Genomic DNA, 25,330 nt, shown 5'->3' with positions numbered 1-25,330 from the left:
AGGTAGGTTGTCATTGTGACGAAATCACCAACTGATCTTTTTTTTGAAAGAATAAAATATGGTCAACATATTGTTACCATATGCTTGATGATAGCAATAGGTTTAGTTCCAGATTGACTATATTTATCATGACCAATTCGCATTCTCATACACCCATTGATGAGGTGTATTTTGCATGCATATGCATGCTGACTTGTTAAACCTAGATATTATAAGTACAACTAGGTGGTGTCTTACGTACTTCTTGGTTTCTGACATTGCAAACATCGATATGAATTGCAATCTAATACATTGAGTGTTTGACCTTTCTACAACGTTTAACAGTAATTATGTTTGTTTTAAAAACCATAGAATTTCAAACTATAGAATAACTTATGCCTTGACTTCGGACATTGTCAACTCTAATACATTTTTTTACAACCATGCAAGAGATCTTTATTGACATCTTCAACTTTCTTCATGCCATCGAAATTAGGCCGTTCTAATGAGAAACTCAACAGCCACATTTATTTGTCACATTCGAAAAAGCGCATTAAGGATATAAACTATACATAGACAAAATAAACCGAACCAAATGAAACCTACCCCTAAATATAATATCAATTCAATTTTCAATTTTATAAAAAAACCGAACCGAATGAAACCTACCCTAAATATAATATTGGCGCGCACGCCACCGACTGTGGACTGCAGTTGTCAACTTTGTCTGTAACAGATAGCTTGTAGCTGGAAGCAGGGAAACTCCGTGAAACCCTTCCCACCGACACAAACCAATCAGAACCTGCCATGTGCAAGTCAATTTTCTTTTTCTTTTGGGTGCGGAATTAATAAAAAATAATTAAAAGTGGAGAAAAAAGGGGAAAAGGATGGGATACCGAATATTGACAGGGTGTTGGCAAATAAGAACCATACGAAACAACAGCATATTTGACCGTTGAACAATATACTGGTCTTTGAAATAACCACCACCCACTCCACGAGAACATTTCAAATTTCACGATCTTCCTTTTCTCTTTTGGATATTTACAAATTGGGTCCTAATTGTGGTGGTTATTCCATTTTGATATATTTGACTCTCTTTCCATCTCAAGTTGGTCCTTAAATTAGCTAAAGCGTGAGAAGGAAAAATTTAAACTTGAATGTGAATGATGAAGTACATTGCTTTAATTAATTTTGGTTAAGTCTGGTTCCACAATTTGTCCATGAACTTTTTAATTTTAAATTAGAGGTACATTGGCGTTGGTTATAAAAATTAACAAGATTATTGATGAGTATAATTTAGTTTGGCAAATTTTATGTTGAAACAAACAATGATATCGACTATGAGAACAAGGAACCTTTCAAATCATCAACATTGGTGTGCGTCAATGGAGATGAGATAATGTGAGATCAAGGTTATAGGTTGGTCAGTCGTTTTAAAAACCAAATGAAATATCAAAACACTCACGTAAATAAGACACTCGTAAAAAAAAATCATTCAAGCCACTCATTGTCAACTTTCTTAAGATCAAAACTAGCAATTCTAATTAGTCATTCTCATGCCGTTTAAGGAAACCAAGTCCAAACTCATAAAAAAAAAAAAAAAAAAAAAAAACCATTGATTTGGTTGGTTTTGTATAGTTTGGGAAACATTTTGATCAAACTAGATGGGTTAAGAAAATGTCAAACAAATTCTCTTATCATATTGGTAATAAGAGCAATTTATCACCCTTTTCAAATCCACATTTAAAAGTTCAAAGCTAATTAGAAGAAGTTTATAACTGAAGTGGTCAAGAGCAAATGTTCATATACCCGATATTATGAGTTCGATGTTACACTCTCTCACCATCGTTTGTAGAAAGAGAGAGCGAGAGAGAGAGAGAAAGTGTTTAGAACTAATTAGAGACGAGAAAAGTTCAAAAGACTCGATCTAAAAAACCTCAAAAATTGAGGGGACAAATGTGAGATCAAACCTAAATATTCTTGTAAATATTTGAAAATTTGATATTGTAGAGATACGGCAGGCACACCCTTTACGCATGGTCAACATCAAGTCAATTCAATTCCCATACAACCGAATTACGACCCGGTCGCTCCGTTGCCACCTCCACTTTATATAAACACCTTCCATTTCCCGCTGTCGACCAAATCACACAGAGATCACACAGAGAGCGCACGCGCAGAAAAACAAATAAAATCCCCAAAAAAAGAAAAGAAAAATAAAATCACAGAGAGAGAGAAGGGGAAAAATGAATTGCGCTTTGGTGGTGCCGATTTTCTCGCCGTCGAAAATCCCCTCCCATTTTTTCCGGTCGTCGGCTGTAGCTTCCCCGTCGTCGTGTTCTTCGCCTAGAGTCCTACATGGGGCTCCGCCTACGCCGTCGCGATCGTCGGCTTTGACGACGCCGGGTTTCGAGTCTCGGTTTCAGAGGCAGGTGGTTGGCGGGTGCCAGAAGAAGGCTTCGGGTTTGGCTCTGAAGAGGAAGAGGCCGATGATGATTGATATTCCGGTGGTGCCGTCGGTGAGTTTTAAGGCGGAGGCGGATGTGGGCGCGGCGGAGAGAGTGGAGATGGTGGAGGTTGATGAGGATGGGTATTCGGTGTATTGCAAGAGAGGGAGGAGGGTTTCAATGGAGGATCGGTACTCCGCTGCTGTTGGTCTTGGCGATGATTCGAGACAGGTAAATTGTGGTTCTTGCGCTCTGAATGTTCTGTTTGTTTCCCGAGAAAATTTCAGAAATGGAAATTAATATCTTGACTGGAAAGTTCAAGCATTTAGCTTTGATTAGATTGTTTTACAATTTTGTTTTTCATTTGAGCTTCGACTGACAAAATATAAGACGAAATCAAAATTGGGTTTCTAAATTTTTTTGGAAAGATATAAAATCATGGGATCATGTTTTTGAATTCGCTGTTCGAATTCGTGCTGATTAAGATTATGTGATGACAGGCATTCTTTGGTGTGTTTGATGGGCACGGAGGGGCCAAAGCAGCTGAATTTGCAGCCAAGAACTTGAATAAAAACATTGCGGATCGTCTGAGGGGTGGAAGTGAAGAGGAAATCGTGGAAGCAGTCAAAGATGGTTATCTAACTACCGATGTCGAGTTTTTGAAGGAGGATGTTAGTGGTGGTGCATGCTGTGTGACTGCCTTGATCCAAAAGGGCAACCTTGTGGTGTCCAATGCCGGTGACTGTCGTGCAGTTATGAGCCGAGGAGGGGTCGCGGAGGCCCTTACATCCGATCATCGTCCTTCTAGATTAGATGAAAGAGAAAGGATTGAGACCACGGTAAGCATTCAAATATGTGTATATAGACTCATGGATTTGATACAATCTTACCTAAAGATTGAAATGGAAGATAGTGGAGTTCGTCACTGATTGGATTTTGCAATGTTTTGTTTTGTAGGGTGGTTATGTAGATTGTTGCCGCAGTGTTTGGAGAATACAGGGGTCTCTTGCTGTTTCGAGATCAATTGGCGATAGACAGCTTAAAGAATGGGTGATTGCAGAACCAGAGACTAAAGTCTTAACGATAAACCCCGAATGCGAGTTTTTAATGTTAGCTTCTGATGGTCTTTGGGACAAGGTAATTTTAGAACTAATCTCATTCTGTTTCATGCGTCTTTCGTTTAGAAAGATTACTTCGGAAGTATCTGAATCTAATATGAAGTTTTCATTTCTCTTTCCAGGTTACTAATCAAGAGGCAGTAGATATCGTTCGCCCTTTATGCGTTGGCGTTGATAAGCCGGAGCTCTTTTCAGCTTGTAAGAAGCTCGTTGATCTGTCAATTCGGAGAGGTTCCATGGATGATACAAGTGTGATGATAATCCAGTTAGGTCGTTTCGTTTTATGATACCGATTTAGGTAAAATGAAACTCAGTCCAGACCACGACAATTGACCTTTTCTTCCACCGCAAGTAAAGTTTTCAAGAAACTTGCAGGGTTAGAAAGGAAGCCAGGAAGACAAGCCATGGTGCAGAATAGCAACAATCACATGACCAATTGTAAATGACCATTTGTATGCTCCCGGGAGATTTTGTCTCGGCGGTAGGAAGAGAGTACTAGAGGCACGTTGCACGTGACGATAATTGTTAGGACTCGTTTGGTAAGTGCTTTTAAATGGCTAAAAGCGCTTTTAGAAAAAATGTTTCGAGTTTCAAAAGCATTAGAAGCACTTCAAATGCTTTTGGAGGATTAATTTGCATTTTTACAAAGGATTGGTCCTGAAAACATTTCTCTAAAAGTGGTTTCAGTCATTTAAAAGCACTTCCCAAACGAGCTTGTAACTTCTGTAAATTTCTTCGCTATTTCAAAGTTTATTATAAATAATCAAAATGCTTACCCTTTAATCTCAATTTCTTTTTCTGTTTTCACTGCATAAGTAGCTCAACCGTTGATTTACCATTTGGGAATTTATTGTCTTAATATGTTGTGTTTAATTACTTCCAGATTATAGTAAATATGTTTTGGTTTGGTCTTGTTTAAGTCAACTTGTAGGGCACGTGCTTCTTTAGTCCGTTAAATTGTTGTTGGACCAGGCAGTCCTGTTTGGCAGCTGCAGCTGCAGGCTTAGTTTTCCATTGAATATATTTCTGCATGCACTTTGTTGTTTGGTCAAAATTCAATGACAAATATGTGTGCCGGAAAAACGGCTTAGTCTACAACAAATTTCCAACGACTTGTGTTTTGATATTTAATGTACCAAGCTATATTCATGGCACATTGAAGATTTTAACGCACAATTGTTGTTGGACTTTTTCTTTTAATGTCTCTAGTCCAATTATAAGGCATGTTTACTTAATGGAAACTAGCAATTGGCACACACTTTATGTGTGCAACTGAATTTGTTTTTTATTTTACTATGACATATCATTAATGAGCGCGGATGACAACTCAAAAAAGAAAAATAAATAAATAAAAAAGGGAAGAGAAGAGGTAGGATAATGTGGGGAATGTAGATGGAGGAAGAGGGGAGAAAAGTGGGGTTTATCTATTTATTTTTTAATTTTTAAATACAATATGCCATATTTACATGGCTGTGATGTTGGTATAAGAAACAGTAAAATTTATGTTTGGCGTAATTGCTAAATTGCCCACATTTTGTATTTTTGTTTAGTTTTGGTGAGAGGGTTAGAGTGGTAATTTGATAGAGTTTTGGTTGACAAACAAAGTTTTATTAATATGTAGTTTAGATAAATGAACAAAAGAATCAAAGAAGTTGAAAACAAAGGAAAGTAAGGAAAGAAAATCGATTAACTAGTCCCTCTAATTGATTTGATTCTTGAATTTTAATTATTTGATTACAAATTTTAATAGAAAATTCACATTTTTTGGGTTCTTTGTGTTATTCAACATAATAAAGTTAAAAGGTGAAACAATTATGATATTTGTTATAAATAGACAAAAGTGAGAGAGATAACCTATGCCAGAGATCGAGTGGAACGAGAACAATGTATTACACTTTTTTTTTTGTGCAACTGTATCAGACAATGGATGTAGGTAGAGAGAGAAATAATAAAATTGGTACAAATTGTCTACTTAGATAGGTAGATAGAAAGACGGGTAATCTTTACATTATAAAGGTCCCTTTATACAGGGAAAGTCTTACGCTTGCAGGAAACAATTGCATGAGTGAAAAAATCATCATGCATATTTACTATTTCACATTTCTAAGACTTTTCCGCATAAAGCTTTTAATTGTTGTCACTAAAGTAACTTTTGTAACTTTTGATAGCATGTTAGTTTGTTTATTCGTGTATTCATACGTGTGACATTCACGTTATATTTCATAATAATGTCTATAATTTAATGAAAGCATAAAACTCGCACATTTTCCTGATGCAGTCTCCACCAATATTATTGCACATCGCTTTCCCATTTAGAGCATGCGTGGTTCAAGTGACTTGTGACTTGGATTAGTGGACATCAGGACATGCCAAACTCTTTTTATCTAATATTGCTGTAATAGTTAAGTGCCAAACACTTTATAGTACTGTTTTTTCTCCCTACTCCTTTTTGGTCGACTAGAGAGGCGTTTCGAACTTTATACGTCATTCTAGGAGGAAGAGAGATACCAAATACTAAATCACGAGCTAGCTGATAATATTGTGATTCAAAGGTCATTGGCGGATGCATTGAGGGGTAGGGGGGGTCACTTGATCCCTTGAATTTCGATGAACGTCCATGGATACCTTAGGGCTGCCTTTTTGAAGATTAGAGTTGGCTTCATACATGCCCTCCAACTGACTTCACGCCTACCAAGACTTGATGAAATTACGATATGCATGCTATTTTAGGTAAAAAAAAACTTGCGCGCTATTCTTACTTACTCCCCTAATATTATTTCATGGATCCGCCACTGCCTGTAATGCAAAATACCTTGAAGAACATGATGTCGTTTTACACATATAAACGATTTGCATGCAAATAGAATGATGCTTTGCGCTCATTTGGTGTCTAGAGTTGAATTAAAACGAAACGAGTACGTTTATTCAACCGGTAAAGAAAGACAAGTGGAGTCATCTGATCTGATATCAAGTTTCTGCAGTAGAAATGGCCTAACTTTTTCCGTTAACGGATGAGCAAGTTTCTGCAGTCATCTTTTCATTGCTGTCATGTTGTATTGATCATGTTCTCCATCTCTCTCTGTCATTTGCTCGTCAGCCTCGTTTTTGGACTTTCTCCTCCAGCCAATCGTGACACATCGAGAACCAAGACGGTGAGAATAATTATGGTTTTATATGCTAAAATATACACGAGCATGACTTCATCTACATGCTTACGCTTTGTGTTTTTTGTCCAAAGACGACTTCATGTTGACTGAATTGGGGACTTTGCTTCTGTTTTGTTTGCGTCGGATGTCGCTGGATCAAATATAACGTTATTATTATTTCATAAACATAAGACATAGTAATAATAGTAAAAGAGAAATATTAGCTACCTTTCATGAGGATCCTTGTCGGATTATCTAATCACATTCGTTTATCATATATCGTACGGTTATAAATTATTGTAATTTTTTATTATTTAAAATTGAATATAAACAGTAACTAATAAAAAACTAACCGTATAATGTACGATGAATGTATGTAATTGAAAGATCTATGAAATCCTAACAAAAAAGAGTCGATAAGAATCCACCCTCAGCTACCTTTCCTTCTTCATTTTCCCACTCATTTATTGACTAATTATTTCTATTTGCACAACTAACTTAAAACTTAATGCTTTGACCCAGATTATATGTTTCCACCGGAAGTAAATGTGGTGTGTAGAAATCATTAGATCCACAAAAATTAAATGGGCTAAGTTTTTATTGGGCTTATGCATTCTTTGTGGTTATGAGACATAGACCGACTTTAAAACTAAATTTTGCCAATATATAACACCGTATGTTTTAACTCTTCATTAAAAAAGAAAAAAAATTGTATCAATGATCCTGTAATTCTAATTCAATTATTAATTTTTTTAATTAAAAATTCGTGAATATTAGTCTCTTAACTCATCAAAATGCACATTTATGATCATTTTCGTTAATTCCGTCAGAATTACCGTCAAAATGAATTATGGTGGAAGAGCCATTACTACAATTGGGTTAAAGTTGAAAGATCATTACTCCCATTGGATTAAAGTTGAGCAACCATTGCTAAAAATTTCTCATTTTGTTTGACTCTTGATTCAAGCTCATGTACGTGATATGTAATTCATTTTGATGGAAGTTCTGATGGAGTTAACGAAAATGACCATATGTGCAAATTTTGATAAGTTAATGAACCAATGGTCATTAATTTTTATTTGAGGGATCATTGCTTAAATTCAATTAATGTTAAATGACCATTGCTACAAAAAGAAAAAACTTTTGTGTTATAGATTACAAATGAATAATTATGCTTTGCTTAGCCAAAAGGATGACTAATGTAACTTTCCAAAAAAATTATGCTTTTCAACAAGGACATATTATATTTATATTTATATGAATAAAATGAGATCCACTATGAATATTGTGTTTGAAGCATGTGGACGGAGAAATCTTCACCGTTCAAGAGAGAGAGAAAGAAATTCAGATTACTCAAGTTTTTGGGGTTTTACGAAGTAGGTCAATGAAATAAGCTAATGTGCCTGTATAATTGAAATTAAATTGTCCAGATCTCTCGATCGAAGGTTCAAACATAAAAATTCCAAGTGAATCTCAATCTTATGAAAATGAGATAAAAGGTAAAGACTTGAGATTCAAATTTTGAATCTTCTATGACAATATTGCTTGTACTAAAATAAAAAGAAAATATTAATTAAACAAGTACACGATAACTTAGATGATAAGACACAATCCGGCTAATTTATTCTGGTAATCCCTTCCTTCCACCACTTACAACATGTTAACATAGAGAAATTTTTAATTGTGACGGAAATACGGGTGGTACATCATATGTTTTTATGTAAACAATGTAAAATTTTATTTTTAAAGTTATTAACTTTTTAACGTACATACCTCATCATTTATATAACGACACATGTTATGCCATACCAACCAATGCGTAGGCGCACAACAGAACATTTTTAACACGTAATTATTTTTTATTTTTTCTCCTCTTCCTAATATTTTTATTTATTTATTTTATTTTTTAATATTTTAGCTCTCGAAGTGCTCTGGATGAGATTCTTCTCTGCGTCTCGTTTTATATTTCTCACTCGAAAAAATTCCATTTTATAAAATCGCCCATAAAAAAAAACAGACCTCCCTTCTAGTCCCCTCCCATTTCTCCTCAGATCTCTCTCCCTTGTTCGCTTTTGCGGGTCCAAGGGTTTCGCTGTTGCTCTAGATCTCCCCCAGCGATTCGAATCCCTCTCCGGGTTCGAAACGCTCTCTCTCTCTCTCTCTCAGCCGTGGACTCGCACTTCACGGCCGCATCGCATTCGTAGATCCAAGCCGCCGATTCCGAGCCGTCGATCTGCTCCCCAGCCATGGCGGCCGCGAACGCTCCGATCACCATGAAGGAGGCCCTAACGGTTAGTCTTTAACTTCCGATTCGAATGCTACTTCAGCTCAATTCAGATTTACACTTTTTTTTTTGCCGAATTAGTTGTTTTTTTGGTCAATTGCTGTGCTTGATTTATCGTTTTTTCTTCGAGTTTGTTACTTAGTTTTGTGCTAAGCTTCAGATAGATCTGAAATTTCGTTGAATTTTTGGTTTCTGATCAGATCTGAGAAGTTTTACTAAGAACTACTTAGCAACTGTGATTTCGAACACGATTAACTGTTCTCTGTTCGCAGAGGATTTGACTAGAATAATTAAGTGATGATGAGTTTATATGATCTGATCTGATCTGATTGCAGCTTCCGAGCGTTGGGATTAATCCACAGTTCATAACGTTTACACATGTTACTATGGAATCCGATAAGTACATATGCGTTCGGGAGACTTCGCCTCAGAATAGTATTGTCATTATCGATATGAGTATGCCGATGCAACCTCTGAGGAGGCCTATCACCGCAGACTCTGCGCTTATGAATCCGAATTCCAAAATCCTTGCCTTGAAAGGTAGATTATAGCAACTTGTTCGCATTGCTGGAATAGCTTTTTTTTGCATATACATGTCGTCACTTTTGAAAGATGCTCTGGTTTAGTGTTCTGGGCTTGATCTTAATGCATCATGCATGTGTGCTTGCCAACTTTTTGAACCTCAGCTTACTTAATAAATAGATTCACGATCCATCTTGCTAGTATGTTTGCAACACGTATTTAGTTGAATCAGCAGTAACTATCATGTACAATCTAAGCACTTAACTTTATTTACTGGCTGGATCTTACTTACCAGCGCCTTAGCTTTCTTTATGAACCTCGATTTATCTAATTTTGATCGACCATGTGTTGTCATATCCACTTGAAGCTGGAGTTCAAGGTACTACTCAGGATCACCTTCAAATCTTTAACATCGAGATGAAAGCAAAACTGAAATCTCATCTTATGCCTGAGCAGGTACCTCACTTCATTTGTTTACTAATTAGTATGTTTTCGGCATCTCTTAATTATTGCATAAGGATGTCTGGGTCTTGTTGTTTTGTGCAAGGTTTTAAATAATCTAGCTTACCTATCCCCATTGGTTCTTTTGTAGATTGTTTTCTGGAAGTGGATAACCCCAAAGATGTTGGGTTTAGTCACTCAGACAACGGTATATCACTGGTCAATTGAAGGTAAGATACCTTTAATAACTAATTTAAGTATTACACAATCATACGTCTTCAGGTTTTATTTTTTATTTTTTATTTTTTTATAAATTAATTATTTATTAATTATTTATTTTTTATATGGAAATGTTACTGTTTGTGTTAAAGTTGTGGTTTTTATTTGTTTGGTCCTGCTGCATCTCCTTGTAGGTGAATCTGAACCAGTAAAGGTGTTTGAGCGAACAGCTAATCTGGCTAACAATCAGATTATAAATTACCGATGTGATCCTTCTGAGAAGTGGTTGGTTTTGATTGGAATTGCTCCTGGTGCACCAGAGGTATGTTGTTATGTCTATTTATGCCTGTCCAATGTCCAACAGTATTCTTTATCTCAGCCGAGGAAATTGTCAGAAATTGCAAAACTGTTTGCGTCTTTGGGCGTTTGCAGCCAGTGCTCCGGTTGTCAGTCTTTATCTATATTCAAATCCTGTACTTCTATCATAATACTTTCAATCTAGCCTCTTAAACAATATTGTCTGAACTATATTTCCCAATGATTGAAATTGTGAAATAACTCTGGTGCTGTACTAGTTTTTTGTTTATAAAGTTCAATGTATCAGAAGATACATTCTCTCTCTTTTAAAGCCTCTTTTCTGCTTTTCTGCCGTGCTGCTGCTCATTGTTAATTCGATTTTTCTAGAGGCCACAACTGGTGAAAGGAAATTTGCAACTCTTCTCTGTGGATCAGCAGCGCAGTCAAGCTCTTGAAGCACATGCTGCTTCATTTGCCCAATACAAGGTATGTACAGTTCACTGCCCCATTCTCCTACTATTTATTTATATTCTGCACCCTTCACTACACACAATCTATTAATACACAAATATATATGCATCTTAGAATATTGTTGACCTGCTTCATTTATGTTGCACAGGTTCCAGGGAATGAAAATCCTTCAACTCTTATTTCTTTTGCCACCAAGACCCTCAATGCTGGACAGATTACATCAAAGTTACATGTTATTGAGCTCGGTGCCCAGCCAGGTTGATATTAGGATTATATTAAAGTCTCATGCACATGAAACGAACTAGACTGCCCGGTTCTGTTTAGACATGATTTTTTGTTTTTTTACACAATCTCCATTAAATCTGTAAATGATGATTATGTTTTCTTTGATAGGGTACTTTTTGTATCATTAGTTTCAATTAATCATGGCGATCTTGGTTACATCTTGAGGGGATATAAATTGTAATAAGTTTAATATGCTCATAAAATAGATTAAGAGCTTGTATAGATTAAATTAGTGATGTTGACTTACAAAGTTTGTACACAGATGGCATTTTTACTTAAAAATCAAATGTTGGGAAGATATCGAAAATATATAGTTTTTATGTACTTTATTTTGATGATTTTTAAGTTAAAGGAAGTGAATGTGAGTTTGAATCGCTTTTCAGGGAAACCATCTTTTACGAAGAAACAAGCAGATCTTTTCTTTCCTCCAGATTTTGCTGATGATTTCCCAGTCGCCATGCAGGTACTGAATTCGTCAATTTTTTTGATTAATCGTGTACTATATGGTAACTTTGTTAATGTTGAATTTGTTTATTTGGCAGATGTCTCACAAGTACAGCTTGATTTACGTAATTACAAAGCTTGGGCTACTATTTGTGTATGATTTAGAGACAGCTAGTGCAGTTTACAGAAATAGAATTAGTCCGGATCCAATTTTCTTGACAACAGAGGCATCATCTGTTGGAGGGTTTTATGCAGTTAATAGGCGGGGCCAGGTGTTGTTGGCTACAATTAATGAACAAACAATTGTGCCTTTTGTCAGCGGTCAGGTATGTTTGAAATTTTTTTCTTCTTTCTTGATATGGTATTGAAAGTAGCAATTTGTTCTTAAGAATGTTGTCTTGTTTTCATTTGCAGCTAAACAATTTGGAGCTTGCTGTGAATCTGGCTAAAAGAGGAAATCTTCCAGGTGCCGAGAATCTGGTAAGATACTCTTTATAATTCAATTTTAAGCTTGAGTATACTAGATTTTCTATAGGGGGAACATTTTAAGCATGCATATTTCAATTGTTGATGGAATTAAGTTATTTATATGATTGCATTTCGTGATAAGAAGCAATATGGTTGCTTTTATTGTATCCAATTTGAAGTTGTCATGATAAGGCAGTTTTTTGAACTTGATGCTCACTGAAGGTGTTTTTAAATTTTTTATTTATTTATTAACCTTTGAACGAATTAATAACACTATGAGATAGGGAGTTGAGCTGAGAGAAGGCCTTAATCTATGTGATCTACAATTTCAGTATTGTTGATTGTTGGCAGGCCAGTACTTGGCTGCCATGATTTGATGAGCTATAATTCTCTTTACTTTAATGTCTGATGTGGCTACATGAATATTACAGGTTGTCCAGCGTTTCCAAGAACTGTTTGCCCAAACGAAGTACAAAGAAGCTGCTGAGCTTGCAGCGGAGTCCCCACAAGGAATTCTCCGCACACCTGATACTGTTGCTAAATTCCAGGTTTCCATTTTGCTTATGTATTTTTGTACATGTTTCTTTCTTTGGGTAGTTTTTCTCTCTTCATATGATTTTGTCCTGAATGTGTTTCACATGTATCTAGAAGCTTGATGTGTTCTAGTAGTTCATGTTTCTTTTTAAGATAGATTACAACTTAATGAAATTTACGTTTACGATTTTTGTTGTCTAATGTGTTGCAGAGTGTTCCTGTCCAAGCTGGGCAAACACCGCCTTTGTTGCAGTACTTTGGGACACTCTTGACAAGAGGGAAGCTCAATGCATTTGAGTCATTGGAATTGTCACGTCTTGTAGTAAATCAGAACAAGAAGAACCTTTTAGAGAACTGGTTAGCGGAGGACAAACTCGAATGCAGTGAGGAATTGGGAGATCTTGTGAAGGTTGGCTTTGCAATTTGAATTTAAATGTCAATTTTTCAGATATTTACATTATTGGTGTTAATATCTCTGATTTTTTTCTTGTAGACTGTGGATAATGATCTGGCTTTGAAAATATATATTAAAGCCAGAGCAACTCCCAAAGTTGTTGCAGCTTTTGCTGAACGAAGGGAATTTGACAAAATTCTGATCTACTCAAAGCAGGTGTGGAAATGTTTTTATGTAGTAATTGGTTTATAAATATTTATTTTTGTATTTGTTAAATGGTTGTTTGGTTTCTAAGCATTCCCATTCTCTTTGTTGCTTTAGGTTGGCTACACACCTGACTATCTGTTCCTTTTGCAAACAATTCTTCGAGCAGATCCTCAGGTATTCTTTTAATACTGAGAAAGCTTATATTTTCTATTTAGTTCGTGAAAGCTGAAAGCAGAACTGTATCACACATTGATCTTTGTTTGGTGGATGTCTCATTGAAAACAAAATCCTTCCATTTGCATTTGTTCAGTTAATACCCCCAGGAGTTTGGTCTACTGTTTACATTTGAGTTGTAGTTGTATACAGATGAACTTGAATTCCAAATTAAACCAGGTTATAATGTGGTTTTGAATGTAGGGTGCTGTGAATTTTGCATTAATGATGTCTCAAATGGAAGGTGGTTGTCCAGTTGATTACAACACCATAACGGATCTCTTCCTTCAGGTGTGTTTACTTTCATTAGTACTATTGTGCTATGTTCACATTAGCAATTATAGATATATACATATATATATATATATATAAAATAAATAAGAGACTAACAATCTTCTTGTTGTCCTTTTGTTTATTTTAGAGGAACCTTATTCGCGAGGCAACCGCCTTTCTATTGGATGTTTTGAAGCCAAATCTTCCAGAGCATGCATTCCTGCAAACAAAGGTTTCTATCCTTGAAGCTATATATGAATGATCTGTTGATTCCTATTTCAGCTGGTTGACTTTTTTCGTCCATGCAGGTCCTTGAGATCAATTTAGTGACTTTCCCAAATGTGGCCGATGCTATATTAGCTAATGGAATGTTCAGTCATTATGACCGTCCTCGTATTGCCCAACTATGCGAAAAGGCTGGTCTTTATGTGCGAGCTTTGCAAGTAAGATGTCTTGTGTTGCAATTCCTTCTCTTTTTCTCGTCTATTTTCTAATAGTGACATTTGTGCTAAAGCATTTTACTTCTGTTGCAGCATTACTCAGAGTTGCCTGATATTAAACGTGTCATAGTGAACACACATGCAATAGAGCCACAGGTTCATATCCTCTCTAGTATTTACATCAAATTGGTACCATAAACTTCTAGAACTGTTACTAAGAGTGTGTGTTCTTCTACAGTCACTTGTAGAGTTTTTTGGCACTCTATCAAAAGAATGGGCATTGGAGTGCATGAAAGATCTTTTATTGGTCAACTTAAGAGGAAACCTTCAGATAATAGTGCAGGTACACACTTTTTTTTTCTTTTTTTACTTTGATGTTAAAAAACATATCTGGAGTTTATCTGAAGCAAATTTTAATACCTGCACAGGTTGCTAAGGAATACTCCGAGCAGTTGGGAGTTGATCAGTGCATGAAGCTCTTTGAACAGTTCAAGTCATATGAAGGGTTGTATTTCTTTCTTGGTTCGTTTTTGAGCTCAAGGTAATCTGTTCAAGAAAATAAATTTTCTTTGTTTTCTTTTGTGTTTTGGATGTCACCTCCAGTTTATTCTTGATTTTTATATTACTTTAAAATGTGATACAGTGAGGATCCTGATATCCACTTCAAGTACATTGAGGCAGCTGCTAAAACTGGACAAATCAAAGAGGTGGAGCGAGTTACTAGAGAATCGAACTTCTATGATGCTGAGAAGACGAAGAACTTCTTAATGGAAGCGAAGCTCCCCGATGCACGTCCATTGATTAATGTTTGTGATCGTTTTGGATTTGTTCCAGATCTCACCCACTACTTGTACACGAACAATATGCTTCGTTACATTGAAGGTTACGTTCAGAAGGTACTATTTGAGCCTTCTTTTGACAATTTGAAATGTCCTTTGGGTTCCTTGCTGATGTTTTTTTTTGGCTCATTGCGTAGGTGAACCCTGGGAATGCTCCATTAGTTGTGGGACAGTTGCTAGATGATGAGTGCCCTGAAGATTTTATCAAAGGTTTAATTCTTTCTGTCCGTTCATTGCTTCCAGTGGAGCCCCTTGTGGAGGAATGTGAGAAAAGGTACATGTTCAGAATGCCACACCCAATCCTCATTTAGTTTGCCATCATTTTGTGTATATCACTTAATTTTCTTCTTCTTTTCCCTCTCTCTAGGAATCGCCTTCGTTTACTCACACAGTTCTTGGAGCATCTTGTGAGTGAGGGAAGCCAAGATGTACATGTTCACAATGCTTTGGGTAAAATTATCATTGATAGCGGCAATAATCCAGAACACTTCCTTACCACAAACCCATATTATGATTCGCGTGTTGTTGGTAAATATTGTGAGAAACGTGATCCTACCCTGGCTGTAGTTGCTTACCGCCGTGGACAATGTGACGATGAACTCATTAATGTCACAAATAAGAACTCCTTGTTCAAATTGCAAGCAAGGTTGGTGATAAGTATTTTATGTTTTTTATTTAACATTTCATCGTATCTGACTACGTGTAGGTTTACTGATTAATTTGTTGATATTAGGTATGTGGTTGAGAGGATGGATGAAGATCTTTGGGGAAAAGTTCTTGACCCTGAGAATGAGTACAGAAGACAGCTTATTGATCAAGTTGTTTCTACTGCCTTGCCCGAAAGCAAGAGCCCGGAACAAGTTTCTGCGGCTGTTAAGGCTTTCATGACTGCTGATTTGCCCCATGAGTTAATTGAGCTTCTTGAAAAGATTGTGCTTCAAAACTCTGCCTTCAGTGGGAACTTTAATCTGCAAAACCTGCTAATCTTGACCGCCATCAAGGCAGATCCATCAAGAGTTATGGATTATATTAATAGGCTTGATAATTTTGATGGACCTGCAGTTGGGGAAGTAGCTGTGGAAGCCCAACTGTTTGAGGAAGCGTTTGCAATCTTCAAGAAGTTTAACTTGAATGTCCAAGCTGTTAATGTCTTGCTGGATAACATCCGAAGCATTGATAGGGCTGTTGAGTTTGCGTTCCGTGTGGAAGAAGATGCTGTTTGGAGCCAGGTTGCCAAGGCTCAGCTCCGGGAGGGTCTGGTGAGCGATGCTATTGAGTCATTTATCCGTGCAGATGATGCCACCCAATTTTTGGATGTTATTCGCGCTTCTGAGGATGCAGATGTGTACCATGACTTGGTGAGGTATCTTCTGATGGTTAGGCAAAAGGTGAGAGAGCCCAAGGTGGACAGTGAGCTCATTTATGCATATGCAAAGATTGATAGGCTTGCTGACATTGAAGAATTTATTCTTATGCCCAATGTCGCTAATCTCCAAAATGTTGGTGATCGCCTATATGACGAGGCTCTCTATGAGGCTGCAAAGATAATATATGCCTTCATATCTAACTGGGCGAAGTTGGCTGTCACACTTGTGAAGCTCAAACAATTTCAAGGTGCTGTTGATGCAGCACGAAAAGCCAACAGTTCAAAGACATGGAAGGAGGTTTGCTTTGCTTGTGTTGATGCTGAGGAGTTCCGTTTAGCTCAGATTTGTGGTCTCAACATTATTATACAGGTGATTTTTTGCATCTGGATATGTCTCGTATACTTCTAAGGTGCACTTGTACTCTAGATTTGCGCATATTTATACAATTTTCACTAATTGTTTGTCTGGATTTGAATTTTATAGGTGGATGATTTGGAAGAGGTCAGTGAATACTACCAGAATAGAGGATGCTTCAACGAGCTAATATCTCTAATGGAGAGTGGTTTGGGGTTAGAACGTGCTCACATGGGAATCTTTACTGAGTTGGGGGTTCTATATGCTAGATATCGCCCAGAGAAACTCATGGAGCACATCAAATTGTTCGCAAATAGGCTAAATATTCCTAAGCTTATAAGAGCATGTGATGAGCAGCAACATTGGAAGGAGCTGACCTATCTGTATATTCAATATGATGAGTTTGATAATGCTGCAACCACCATCATGAATCATTCCCCTGAAGCCTGGGATCACATGCAGTTCAAAGACGTGGCAGTTAAAGTTGCTAACGTGGAGCTCTATTATAAGGCTGTGCACTTCTACTTGCAAGAGCATCCGGACCTCATTAATGATATTCTAAATGTGCTTGCACTTCGTGTAGATCATACACGTGTTGTTGACATCATGCGGAAGGTAATTGATTGTGCATGTTTTCATTACGCGCATCATAGATTCCTAGCGCTTCTCATCCAACAAAAAAAAAAAGCACTAGAAGTTTAGATTATGAATTTCATTTTTGTGGCTCTTATATTGAGATTCTTTTGTGCTTGAAAATTGTAGGCTGGTCATTTGCTTCTTGTGAAGCCATACATGGTTGCAGTTCAGAGCAACAATGTCTCTGCTGTGAACGAGGCTTTGAACGAGATATATGTTGAGGAGGAAGACTATGAAAGATTGCGTGAATCCATTGATTTGCATGATAGCTTTGACCAAATAGGCCTTGCTCAAAAGGTAAAATGCATTCTATTTCTTGTCTGTTCTCTGTGTTAATGTGCAGGAGCCTTATGTTGTTTGTTTGGTCAGATTGAGAAACATGAGCTTCTGGAAATGAGACGTGTTGCTGCATATATCTACAAGAAAGCTGGAAGGTGGAAGCAGTCCATTGCATTGTCAAAGAAAGACAAACTTTACAAAGATGCCATGGAGACAGCCTCACAATCTGGTGACCGTGAACTGGCAGAGGAGTTGCTTGTTTACTTCATTGAACAGGTACAAAACACTTCATAAGGACTCCATTTTTCACGAGTGCATTCTCTTACTGTTGTCCCTGGCCTGCTAACGTTTTTGGCAATTCATGAATTTTCTTCTTTAAATTGCAGGGAAAGAAAGAATGCTTTGCATCGTGCCTCTTTGTCTGTTACGATTTGATAAGGCCAGACATTGCCCTTGAACTTGCATGGATGAACAACATGATCGACTTTGCTTTCCCGTATCTGTTACAGGTAATTTTTTTTGTTTTGTTTCCAACTGTTTCTTGCGTGTAAAGGGTTATTGACGTCTCTCATCGAGTCTTGCTTGCATTGTTCAGAACCTTATGTAATTCTTTGTTTTACAGTTTATCCGGGAATACACTGGCAAGGTTGATGAACTGGTTAAGGACAGAATTGAAGCTCAAAAGGAGGTCAAGGCTAAAGAACAGGAAGATAAAGAAGTTATTGCGCAGCAGGTAATCACTTTGAGATATTCTATTTCCTTACAATGAAAGCGGGTTCTACGAATTTGCATTCGTTCTGTTCACATAGCACGTCAACCTCCGTGTTCTCAACTTATCTTTTGTTCTTTGCTTAAATGTCACTATGCATTATGATTGATTGGGTTGACATACTTTGCAGAACATGTATGCTCAGTTGCTGCCTCTTGCTTTGCCTGCCCCACCAATGCCTGGCATGGGAGGCGGTATGGGAGGAGGGTATGCTCCACCACCACCTATGGGAGGAATGCCACCGATGGGCATGCCGCCTTTTGGCATGCCACCAATGGGCAGTAGCTACTGAGGCGTGTTGAACTATTCTTGATGAGTTCGACATTTGAATTTGGTATTTTAGTCGGTAGGGCAACCTATTTGATAGAACCTGCCATTTAGTGTAATTTTGTGTGGATATGTTGTGTTGTAATATTCTTTTGTAGCAGAGGCAATTTTTGTTTGGCTGGTGGTTGAGGGCAAGCCTAGAATTTTCTCTGTATTTTTTTGTTCTCGTTTTTCTGAACCTGCCGGAGTCCGAGTATAATACAAAACACTACACTCATCATTTTGGTTATGTTCCAATTTTTCTTGGTGTATATTTGTTCAAACGATTTGTTTTCCAGTAAAAGTGCAGTTTGTATGAACCATTTCTGAACCAGTCTGTTTATGATGGACCAAAATATCAACTGCGGTGCCGGAATTAGGAATAATCCTGGCAATTCATTTTGTTTGGGTGCCTTTTATGTACAAGTGTGTTTACGGGTTTTATTGTGGGGTCTAAAAATTGGAATTTACAAGCTTGTTTGGTTACCATTTTGTTTTTATTTTTTGTGGAGATACAGGAATGTGTATGAGAGATGATGAAACTCCTCATAATCTCTTCGAGTTTGGAAGAAATGGATAATCATGGTTTATTATTAGTTGTTCCATTTTTTATCTTAAAAAAAAAAAAAATGAACGTTATAGCTCAAATTTGAGTTTTAACATTTTCAGTCCCAAAAGCAATGCCACAGTGACGTCACACATAGTATTTGTTAAGTTTTTATCCTTTCAGTTTAGTCCTCTCGGCCTCCGATTCTCGGACGTTCATCGACCTGCTACTCTCCCACCAAAACAAATTCCACCAATTTCCCACATCCATTTCTCTTGTATTATCCAATTTCCAATTCCCAACAACATCGATCAATCAACGCAAATGGTGTACCAACTCGTTATTTGGGGTCTGATCACTGCTCTCTTGGCCCTGATCCTGAGAATCTCCCTCCAAATATCCGCCGCCAGAAGCAACAGAAAACGCGCCGTCGCCTTCTTCCACCCCTACACCAACGACGGCGGCGGCGGAGAAAGAGTACTCTGGTGCGCCGTTAAAGCCATCCAGGACGAAAACCCCTCCCTCGACTGCCTCGTCTACACCGGCGATCACGACGCCTCTCCTCACTCCTTGACCGCCCGTGCCGTCGACCGCTTCGGCGTCAAACTCGTTCACCAACCCAAGGTTCTCTTTCTCTCTCGCTCTCTATCTCTGAATTCATTTTTTTTTCATTAATTATCGATTGGGATTTGAAGGTGGTGCATTTGAGCAAGAGGAAATGGGTCGAGGAGGCCACCTACCCCCGGCTGACCATGATCGGGCAGAGCCTCGGCTCTGTCTACCTCTCATGGGAGGCGTTGACGAAGTTCACTCCTACTTTTTACTTCGACACCGCTGGCTATGCTTTCACGTACCCAATTGCCCGGCTGTTTGGTTGCAGGGTTATCTGCTACACCCATTACCCCACAATCAGCTGCGACATGCTCTCCCGGGTCCGCCGGCGGAGCTCCATGTACAACAATGAGGACTTCATTGCTCGGAGGTAGGTCTGTTTGTCAATTTTCCCATTTCACATTTTGCCGGTTGTGGCTGATGAAACCCAGTGAAAGAACATGGATGGATGTTTGGTTAAACCGAAAAGATGATCACCTTTCGCATTTAGTTGCGTAGACGAAAAAAGATCGTAACTTGAATTTGAATTGTTGTTGTAGCAATTGGTTGTCCAGCTGCAAAGTCGTATACTACAATATATTTAGCCGGATGTATGGGATTGTAGGCTCTTGTGCTCATCTTGTTATGGTTAATTCGTCCTGGACTCAGTCCCATATCGAAAAGCTCTGGAACATTCCCACACGGACTAAGCGGGTCTATCCTCCTTGTGACACTTCTGGACTTCAGGTTTGTTATCAGTAATATCTTAACATATTACTTTGAAATGTGGTTTTCAACGATTTGACTAGTCGTTGTGTGAGATGAGCTGCAAATGTGCAATTGTCTTTCTTTTTGGTTGTTAACAAGTTGCTGTCTGTGTAGGCGCTTCCGTTGGAAAGGCCAGCTGAACCGGCAAAAATTATATCTGTTGCTCAGTTTCGGCCAGAGAAGGTGGGAATATAAACCTTATGAGCACAAGGTACTAAGATTTTTGCGGCTCGTTTATGGGGCCTTTATTATTTGTGGATATTGCAAGTCCTTTCTAATTTGGTTGTTCCATTCTCAGGCACATGGTCTCCAACTTGAGGCCTTTGCAGTTGCCATAGGAAAATTAGATGCACACTTGCCCAGACCTAAGCTTCAGTTTGTGGGTAGCTGTCGGAATAAGGCAGATGAGGAAAGATTGCAACATTTGAAAGATAAAGCAGGTGAACTGAAGGTTGACGGGGATGTGGAATTTCATAAAAATGTATTATACAGGTCTGTGCCAAGGATTTCTTGTTCTGCATCCTTTAATGTAAATGTCTAGATAACTTGTTCTTCTTGCTCTTGCTCTTGCTCTCTCTGTTAAACGTAAACCATGCATGATCTGTTCACGAGTTTCTTATCTTTGGTTGGCTTGCATTGTTAATTGCTTCCCATCTGAGGATTGAATCATACAAGTAGTGATGCTAATATATACAGCATGAATGACTCAGATAATTAGCATTTTTTTTGCGCGTCTGCCTAGGTGAATTCGAATAAGCTACATAGTATGTAGCTGAATAAGACATACAAACTGTGGTGTGAACATCTTCTCAAAACCATATTAGCTGCTGTTTTCGTAAACATATTTTCCTCAACGATTGTCGGCTCTCTTTTGTCTTGTAATAATATACCCTGTTTGGATTTGTTTTTGCTTTCTTAGCCTTGGTTATTTTTCACATCTACAGGGACTTGGTGCAACTTCTGGGAGGGGCCATCGCAGGAATCCATTCAATGACGGATGAACACTTTGGAATAAGTGTTGTGGAGTATATGGCTGCAGGAGCCATCCCAATTGGTGAGCATCTCAAAAGTTATCCGTCATTTAACCAACAAACTTTCTACTTTACCCTATTCACTTTTTTCCTGCTCTGATATTCCTCATGTTTTCCGTTCTTGCTTCAGCACATAACTCTGCCGGCCCGAAAATGGACATTGTTTTAGCAGAAGATGGATTGCAAACAGGATTTCTTGCCAGCACTGTGGACGAATATGCAGACGCCATCCTCAACGTCATAAAGATGCCAGAAAGCGAGAGGCTGAAGATGGCTTCAGCTGCGAGGAAGCGGGCTGGCAGATATTCGGAGCAAAGATTCTACGAAGATTTCAAAGCTGCAATCTCCCCAGTGCTCACCCATTCTTCTAGTTAATGGACTAAACATCAATCACAGGATACTCGTAACTTCACAGAGAAGAGCCCTTTGCATCGGACTTTAGTTGTACTGCATTTTTCGTTACCCCGAGCCTTACCGGTAACTGAAAAAGTCCGATTAAGCCACTGTAACTCTAACCGTTTGATGGTGTCTTCTTTCAAATCATATACCGGTATTCAACATCCACATTTACCCTTTCCGTAACGCCCTTCATTTTCGGGTTCTTTGTTGAGTATGAGTTTAGTTGCTTCAAGTTCGGGTTGGATATTTTGAATGAGGATCCTCTCCAGGTCCTCTTCGTGAGAATACTCAAATCGTGTCCGTTCATTGTACATCATGCAATCAGAAATCATTTTAAATACTTTTATTTAAAATTAAATACAAATTGTACTTGATGAAAATTGATTGCACGATATACGATGAACGGTCACGATTTGAGGATTCTCAAGATCCTCATTATCGGTTACGACTTGAGGATTCCAGGATCCTACCGTGAGGATCCTCCTGGGGATATTTTTACAGAATACCGATCATGGTAGATTGGATAAAATTGAAAGATACAAAATCTAACCAAAACTTGTTATGGTATAATTCAATAAACGACATGCCGTTGGGATGTAGAAAACCAAAAGTAAGAAAGGCGTGCCAGGCACGCGCTCGGACATGCTGTGGTGGCATCAAATTCTCATCCCCTTTCCTTTGGATTACAGACCATCCACTCCATTGCTTGCACCACAACGCAGACGATACACAGTAAACTCTTTGCTCTCTTTCTCTCTCTCTAAATGGTTGGGCCGTAGACGACCATAAAAATGGCTGTTTCATTCAACTCGGTGCTGGGCTTCAACTCCACGGTAACTTCTATGCTCCCTCACCTGCACCATATTTTGAACAATTTGTTTCTATGTTTTTCTTCTTGTATTGAAATATATTGAACTGGGTGTGCACTTTACTTTTGAGGTTGGCTTGGAGCAATCGGTCTCTGGGTTGCTTGCTTATTTCATAGTAAAGTAGATATTAGATGGCACTGTCTTGGTATCTCAAGGCAACCGCGCACTGTGAGGGTGGATAAGTTCATGGCTTACGGCTTACGGTGCGTGATTAGTTTGGAATACCGCACAATAGTTTGTTTCAAGGCCTTCTTTTGGGTGATTATCACTTCTATTAATTTCTTGAGTAAATTGTAACAATGGTTTCTTAACTTTAACTCAATTGAAGCAATAGTCCTTCAAAACTCGACCTTTTTCATGAATGGAGAAGTAGCTTCACTCGTATACTTGTTCTCTCGATAGGTTCATCCTAATTTTTACATGATTGTTACAGTGCATCGTGCCTTTAAGTTGGACAAACTGTGTTCTATCTAGCAGAATAGTTTCATGCTCTCGTTACTCGTTAACTGGTTCAAGGGGCTGTTTCTAACGATGATAGTGATGTTTGTTCAACAAACGATGCTGCCTTTAATTATATGTAATGAAAGACTAAAATCTCTGTTTACAGTTTTATCATTTATGTTATTTGTGATGTAAATGGCTCGGCAACTGGATGATTCACTCGATAATTTACGAAAGTTTATTTGTTCTCCGTTCGAAGTTACAGGCCAAGTACCAGAATGTGTCGAAAGTTTCTGTTGGAGCTTCTATACCAGCGGCCACCACCCAATTCACATCCTTCTTTGGAACATTTGGACAAAGGAGGCGTATAAGTGAAAAACGATGGGGCTTATGTCTTTCAGTTGCGGATGGCAATCAGCTCACCACAGACCCCAGTGACAAGGCTTCCGAAACTACTCCAAGTTCTCCCGATGGTCGATTACCAGCTGTTGATTCAACGTCTTCGGCTCAGTTCCGAACGAGTGTCCTTGATCAGTCCGGGCCTCCAAGCTCTGAGCCTCCCAATGGCTCGTTGGATTCCTCAAATCCAAAGGAGGCATCTCAGTCACCTGACGTGCAACCCAAGTCAAAAAGATCGCCCCTAACAGCAAGGGAGAGACTGAGGGCAGCCAAGGTTCTCAGTCGTTACACGGACTCAAAGCCGTCTAAAAAATCAGCTAGGGGCAAGAATGTATTGGATGCTTTCAGAGACAGCGAACGCGGAAAGAAAAGATCCGGACTTCCAGAGGCCCCTACAAACATTTTTGACGACAGCAAGCGAGGGATGCCAAAGCAGGGCCTCACTTGGGAATTTCCGGGGGGTAATGATTTGTTTCTGATTCTCTTTTCGTTTGTATTTATCAGCACGGTGATGTTCGCTACAACGTACGTAGTTTGGAAACTTGGTGCCATACATTTCAATGAAAATTGAGACGGACTGCGGTTGGCATCCCCGAGTTTTGCACCAGCCACCTTGATGCTTCTGTGTACCAAAGTTCTCATCTTCCACAGGACTAGGGTTTGAAAACCATTGTAGGCAAGATATACATGTCAATGTACAAAGATTTGCAGGGTCAATATTTGTTATCACTAGTATTCGACATTTACTGCAACTACACTGTTGTAGCTTCATTGGAAAGAAACATATGGTAAAGGCTATTCAATTCCTTGAACTTCTTCCCTTGTTTCCTTACCTCAACTACAAGAAAAGCATTTCACTTTGTATTTCTGTTGAGGTTAACATTGACTTTAGGGCTCATTTTATTTTGGATTTGTGCACTAGATTTGATTTGTTGACATACCTGATTTCGGGGAGAATTTGTCGGGTAACCGATTGTATATCTTCTCATTTTCTCTTTCAATAAGTTCATTTTAGTTGAATTTGTGTGCTAGTTTTGCTTTGTTGACATACATGGTTCTGAAGAGAATTTGTGGTGTAACGGATTGTATATCCTCTCATGCTTTCTTTCTCATTACTTGAGAGAGACACAAGGAATATACAAAGAGATACACATAAGGGCATGTATAACGGCTATAGTTAAGAATCTCTCCTACTTCAATGACAAAAACTACGGCTATAAATATCATCAACACTTAACATAAAGTTTTTAATGGTCAATCAAATAAGAGAGACTTACACAAGATTCGCTACTGTGATGATATCTCAAATCAATAACACAATATTATATGTTTTAACTTTTTCATATAAAAGTGCGTTTTTTATTTGTAATACCGCTTCAATCTAACTCGATGCAGGTCCTCCCATCAAACACCCATGAGTTTAGCTTGCTTGATGTGCTTCTCTTCCCATGATCAAACTCGTGTCGGTTGACGTCATCTACGACCAGAGTGGCCAACCCACTCGAGCCATCTTACACACAGATATTTCTGCAGACTCCGCACCTTTATAT

General features: G+C 38.2%; 4 protein-coding genes across 5 annotated transcripts; all 4 read left to right on the top strand.

Annotated features, from left to right (window-relative positions):
- The first annotated feature begins 2,122 nt into the window (after positions 1–2,122).
- Positions 2,123–4,336, top strand: LOC137720703 (putative protein phosphatase 2C 25). The gene is made up of 4 exons (XM_068459806.2): positions 2,123–2,660; positions 2,930–3,268; positions 3,387–3,566; positions 3,670–4,336. Exons 1-4 carry the CDS (start codon positions 2,229–2,231, stop codon positions 3,832–3,834), a joined length of 1,116 nt encoding a protein of 371 aa, XP_068315907.2. The 5' UTR covers positions 2,123–2,228; the 3' UTR covers positions 3,835–4,336.
- A 4,307-nt stretch (positions 4,337–8,643) lies between these two features.
- Positions 8,644–18,993, top strand: LOC137720578 (clathrin heavy chain 1). Its single transcript, XM_068459668.2, has 30 exons — positions 8,644–8,984; positions 9,313–9,517; positions 9,867–9,955; positions 10,092–10,170; positions 10,354–10,481; positions 10,844–10,942; positions 11,076–11,184; positions 11,596–11,675; positions 11,755–11,982; positions 12,071–12,136; positions 12,556–12,672; positions 12,870–13,067; positions 13,152–13,268; positions 13,374–13,433; positions 13,677–13,763; positions 13,894–13,977; positions 14,054–14,188; positions 14,279–14,341; positions 14,424–14,528; positions 14,614–14,726; positions 14,829–15,081; positions 15,162–15,298; positions 15,392–15,670; positions 15,758–16,760; positions 16,875–17,360; positions 17,508–17,678; positions 17,751–17,936; positions 18,047–18,169; positions 18,283–18,393; positions 18,560–18,993. The coding sequence occupies exons 1-30, from the start codon at positions 8,940–8,942 to the stop codon at positions 18,719–18,721; spliced, it is 5,118 nt and encodes a 1,705-aa protein (XP_068315769.2). The 5' UTR covers positions 8,644–8,939; the 3' UTR covers positions 18,722–18,993.
- A 470-nt stretch (positions 18,994–19,463) lies between these two features.
- LOC137720984 (GDP-Man:Man(3)GlcNAc(2)-PP-Dol alpha-1,2-mannosyltransferase) lies at positions 19,464–22,249 on the top strand. Its single transcript, XM_068460113.2, has 7 exons — positions 19,464–19,906; positions 19,978–20,264; positions 20,434–20,620; positions 20,756–20,824; positions 20,940–21,133; positions 21,586–21,695; positions 21,803–22,249. The coding sequence occupies exons 1-7, from the start codon at positions 19,607–19,609 to the stop codon at positions 22,045–22,047; spliced, it is 1,392 nt and encodes a 463-aa protein (XP_068316214.2). The 5' UTR covers positions 19,464–19,606; the 3' UTR covers positions 22,048–22,249.
- Positions 22,250–22,744: 495 nt separating this feature from the next.
- On the top strand, positions 22,745–24,592 carry LOC137720608 (uncharacterized). 2 transcript variants are annotated; one of them, XM_068459696.2, is made up of 2 exons: positions 22,745–22,904; positions 23,641–24,592. In XM_068459696.2, the coding sequence occupies exons 1-2, from the start codon at positions 22,863–22,865 to the stop codon at positions 24,349–24,351; spliced, it is 753 nt and encodes a 250-aa protein (XP_068315797.2). In that variant the 5' UTR covers positions 22,745–22,862; the 3' UTR covers positions 24,352–24,592. The 2 variants fall into 2 exon arrangements, with proteins under 2 accessions (XP_068315797.2, XP_068315798.2); XM_068459697.2 differs by having other exon boundaries at positions 22,747–22,904; positions 23,647–24,592.
- Positions 24,593–25,330: the final 738 nt, after the last annotated feature.

Source organism: Pyrus communis, chromosome 1 (genome assembly GCF_041283825.1).
Source record: "Pyrus communis isolate YQ-2024b chromosome 1, ASM4128382v1, whole genome shotgun sequence".
Taxonomy (NCBI): domain Eukaryota; kingdom Viridiplantae; phylum Streptophyta; class Magnoliopsida; order Rosales; family Rosaceae; genus Pyrus; species Pyrus communis.
Note: the sequence above shows the minus strand (reverse complement) of the source record. Positions and strands in the feature narration are given on the sequence as shown.

Bases quoted from the DNA above. Each gene is read 5' to 3' on its own strand.
- LOC137720608 (XM_068459696.2), top strand. From the start codon at position 22,863: ATGGCTGTTTCATTCAACTCGGTGCTGGGCTTCAACTCCACG. The intron at 22,905-23,640 runs GTAACTTCTATG...CTCCGTTCGAAG, and splicing joins TGCTGGGCTTCAACTCCACG to TTACAGGCCAAGTACCAGAA.
- LOC137720984 (XM_068460113.2), top strand. From the start codon at position 19,607: ATGGTGTACCAACTCGTTATTTGGGGTCTGATCACTGCTCTCTTGGCC. The intron at 20,265-20,433 runs GTAGGTCTGTTT...TTGTTGTTGTAG, and splicing joins GAGGACTTCATTGCTCGGAG to CAATTGGTTGTCCAGCTGCA. The intron at 20,621-20,755 runs GTTTGTTATCAG...CTGTCTGTGTAG, and splicing joins GTGACACTTCTGGACTTCAG to GCGCTTCCGTTGGAAAGGCC.
- LOC137720578 (XM_068459668.2), top strand. From the start codon at position 8,940: ATGGCGGCCGCGAACGCTCCGATCACCATGAAGGAGGCCCTAACG. The intron at 8,985-9,312 runs GTTAGTCTTTAA...ATCTGATTGCAG, and splicing joins CCATGAAGGAGGCCCTAACG to CTTCCGAGCGTTGGGATTAA. The intron at 13,068-13,151 runs GTTGGCTTTGCA...TTTTTCTTGTAG, and splicing joins AATTGGGAGATCTTGTGAAG to ACTGTGGATAATGATCTGGC.
- LOC137720703 (XM_068459806.2), top strand. From the start codon at position 2,229: ATGAATTGCGCTTTGGTGGTGCCGATTTTCTCGCCGTCGAAAATCCCC. The intron at 2,661-2,929 runs GTAAATTGTGGT...ATGTGATGACAG, and splicing joins TTGGCGATGATTCGAGACAG to GCATTCTTTGGTGTGTTTGA. The intron at 3,567-3,669 runs GTAATTTTAGAA...TTCTCTTTCCAG, and splicing joins CTGATGGTCTTTGGGACAAG to GTTACTAATCAAGAGGCAGT.